The 3,796-nt window shown below is 53.7% G+C and overlaps 1 protein-coding gene across 1 annotated transcript in view; it reads right to left on the reverse strand.

The window, feature by feature from the left end:
• Tmprss9 (transmembrane protease, serine 9) overlaps positions 1-3,796 on the reverse strand; it is a 19,044-nt gene that overhangs the window by 1,786 nt on the left and 13,462 nt on the right. The window contains exon 14 of the mRNA XM_013022765.1: positions 2,434-2,880. Within this exon, the coding sequence (XP_012878219.1) occupies positions 2,434-2,880 (447 nt within the window). The remainder of the gene's footprint in view (positions 1-2,433; positions 2,881-3,796) is intronic.

Here is a 3,796-nt window from a genome sequence, read left to right on the forward strand (position 1 = left end):
GGCTTTTTTCTTTTTGCTTATGTGATGCTGAGGAATCGAACCCAGGGCCTCAGGCATGCAAGGCAAGCGCTCTACCATTGAGCCACCTTACTATTGTGCTTTCTTGTTTTGTTTCTGGGTTCGGGCAGTGCTGGGGATTGAACCAGCCTTGGCTTTTTCCTAATAGCATTTGACACTCATTGTTTCCAGTCATCTCAGCGCTAGGCTCAGCCTTGGGGAGCAGACACCCACCCCTGCTCTTGCAAGACCTTTGCACATTGACTGCCCTGGGGCCCAGGGCACCCTGCCTGGGCTCCTCAGGCTGAGCTGGGCGCTGGTGGCTCACGCCTGTCATCCTAGCTACTCAGGAGGCTGAGATCTGAGGATCACAGTTCAAAGCCAGACCCGGCAGAATGGTCTGACTCTTATCTCTTTAAGCTGTGGCTTAAAGTGGTAGTGCTTTAGCCTTGAGCAAAAGGGCCCAGGGACAGCGCCCAGGCCCTGAGTTCAAGCCCCAGATCTCACCCCCCTAAAAAAACATTCCAGGCTGTAGCTACTGTCCAGTTCAAAGTGAGCTCAGCTGAAGGGCCAAATTCAATTGAGTTGGGTAAGGTTCACAGGGTCACTTCTCTGCCCTGGGGCATAAGGGAACATGGTGACACCCTTTCTTTGAGCCACAGTGCTTTCTACCTTGTTGGTACTCCAGGCTGTGGCCTCCTTTCTTTTCTTTTCTTTTTTTTTTTTTTTTGTCAGTCATGGGGCTTCAATTCTGGGCCTGGGCACCGTTCCTCAGTTCTTCTGCTCAAGGCGAGCACTCTACCACTTGAGCTACAACACCACTTCCAGTTGTCTGAGTGGTTTATTGGAGATGAGTCTCACAGATTTTCCTGCCCCAACTGTCTTTGAACCACAATCCTCAGATCTCAGCCTCTTGAGTAGCTAGGATTACAGGTGTGAGCCACCGGCACCCAGCTTGTGGCCTCTTTTGAAGGCCTTAAATAGAGTGGTCTGAGCTCCCATTCTACGTGATAAAGACTTCCCACGCTTGTGATCCTGGCTCCATGGGAGGCACAGGAAACCCTGTCTCAAGAGTAAGCCAGGGGCTGGGAAGGTGGCTCAGTGGTAGAGCGCTTGCCTTGCAGGCATGAGGCCCTGGGCTCGATTCCTCAGCACCACATAAGCAGAAAAGGCCAGAAGTGGCGCTGTGGCTCAAATGGTAGAGTGCTAGCCTTGAGCTGAAGACCTGAGGGACAGCATCCAGGCCCAGAGTTCAGGACCCACGACTGGCAAAAAAAAAAAAGAGCAAGCCAAGCAGAAACTTCACTTATATTTCCAAAATTGGGAGCAGAAAATGTTTCCCTCCTTGTTTCTCCCCCACCTCCCCCCCAACCTTGTATACTTCTCCTGATCTTGTATCCTGTTACACTAAGTCCTTGCTTAAAGGAAAACCTTAAAAGAAGCCAAGCATGTAGGCATACACCTGTCATCTGAACTAGGCAAACAGGATCGAGGTCCAAGGCCTGTCAGGCAAAATAGTTTGCGATCTTATTTGAAAACCAAACTGAAATGGGCTGGGAGCTTGGCCCATATAGGTCCTGAGTTCAAACCCCAGTGCTATCAGGGAAGGAAAAAAAGATACCGTGGGTGCAGTGACCTAGCCCTGGGGACCCAGAGAGCTTTGTGTGAAGGCCCCATTTCCCCCCCATATCCTCCGGCTCCTGTACGCAGGACAGTTGGGGTTACAAGCAGCTTCCCAGCTTTGGTGTACCCCTGAGAGAAAGGCCCAGGTATGGGTGGCCCACAGTCCAGCATTTCTCTGCATCCCTCCTCTTCCTGAGTGCCCCAGTTTCTGCACAGAGCAAGCCAGGGTGGAGATGCTGCTCCCCACCACAGCTCCCCCCTGTACCCTGGGCCCCCAGAGAAGATGGGGGTACAGAACAAAGCATTTCTTGGCCACCAGGCAAGATCCATTTGCCCCAGGAAAAATGCCTGTGTCCATGGCCATCAGGATCTTGGATGGGTTGAACTGTGACCCCCAAATTCCTGTGCTGAAGCCCCTGGAATTTTAGACTGCGGCTTTTCCTTGGCTGCTTCCCTGGAGGCTTGTGCTCTACCACTTGAGACACAGCCTCACTTCCGGCTTTTGGGTGGTTCACTGGAGATAAGGGTCTTACAGACTTTCCTGCCCAGGCTGGCTTCAAACCTTGATCCTCAGATCTCAGCCTCCAGAGTGGCTGGGATTATACAGGCTTGAGCCATAAGTACCCGCTTGGAGACAAGCTCTTAAAACGGGGACTGCAGGTAAACCGAGGTCACTGCGGTGGACTTCAACCCAATCAGATTAGTGGCCTTCTAAGAAGAATCAAGGCACATGTGTGCACGTGAGTACTCACACACACACACACGCACACAGAGCAAGAAGGGCCCAGCCCTAGCACTTGGCCTTGAACCTACAAGCCACGGCAGTGGTGCAGCAGTGACCCTGTACCCCATGGTACCTGGTGGCTGGGAGCGCGTGGTGGTCTCCATGGGGGCGGCGGCGGCAGTGGACAGTATCTGTCCTGCGGCCGGGGTGGCTCTGGAGGGGATGGTCGTGTTAGCAGGGCGGGTGGTGGCTTTGCTGGTGGCCTTGGGACTGGTGGCTGTGCTGGTGGTGGCCTCTGGGGTGGTCATCCTGTGGGGGGGCCTGGTGGTGGCCGGTGTCCTCCTCGTGCTGGAGGGGCGAGGCGTGGGGACGGGAGCCACGGACATGGTGTGTAGGATCCAGCCCTTCAGCCGGGTGATCCGCGCGTACACGCCTGGTTTGTTGGCCTGGGCACACCCAATGCCCCAGCTCACAATGCCAGCCAAGTAAAAGATGCCAGGGGTCTCCTCACAGGCCAGGGGGCCCCCAGAGTCACCCTAAAAGACAAGGATCATGTGGGTACTCTGCAGGGAATCCCCAGAGAAACCAGGGAGGGGGGACAGGGAGCGGAGACTCAACTTCCGCCCCCAGACTGGGCCAGGTGAAGTCTCCCAGGTCACGTGTCTGAGCCTCCACCCTCCTTGCTTTGATTGTTGCAAAGTTAAAAAAAACAAAACGATGCATCCGGGCACCGCTGGCTCAGGCCTGTCATCCCAGCTACTCAAGAGGCTGAGATCTGAGGATCACAGTTCAAAGCCAGCCTAAGCAGGAAAGTCTGTGAAACTTTTTTTTTGGGGGGGGTCCAGTTGTGGGGCCTGAACTCTGGGCCTGGGCGCTGTCCCTCAGCTCTTCAGCTCAAGGCTAGCGCTCTACCACTTGAGCCACAGTGCCACTTCTGGCTTTTTTCTTTTTGGTTATGTGGTGCTGAGGAATTGAACCCAGGGCCTCATGCATGCAAGGCAAGTGCTCTACCACTGAGCCACCTTCCCAGCCCATCATGAGACTCTTATCTCCAACAAACCACCAGAAAACCAGATGTGGAGCTATGGCTCAAAGTGGTAGAGCACTCGCCTTGAGCAGAAAGAGGCTCAGGGACAACACCCAGGCCCTGAGTTCAAGCCCCAGGACCAGCACAAATAGAAAACAAACATCATTTACTATTACCCTATTATTAGATATAAAGACAAACAATGAATATTCAGGAAAAAATCAACAACGAGTGCTTTGCAAAGCCTGGGTTCCCACAGCAATCCTCAGAGCTCGGCTGCTATGATGTCTTTTTTTTTTTAACTTTTTTTTTTTTTGGGGGGGGGTCTAGTCATGGGGCCTGAACTCTGGGCCTGGGCGCTGTCTCTCAGCTCTTCAGCTCAAGGCTAGCGCTCTACCACTTGAGCCACAGCACCACTTCTGGCT

This window comes from Dipodomys ordii, unplaced genomic scaffold (genome assembly GCF_000151885.1).
Source record: "Dipodomys ordii isolate 6190 unplaced genomic scaffold, Dord_2.0 Scaffold64, whole genome shotgun sequence".
Taxonomy (NCBI): domain Eukaryota; kingdom Metazoa; phylum Chordata; class Mammalia; order Rodentia; family Heteromyidae; genus Dipodomys; species Dipodomys ordii.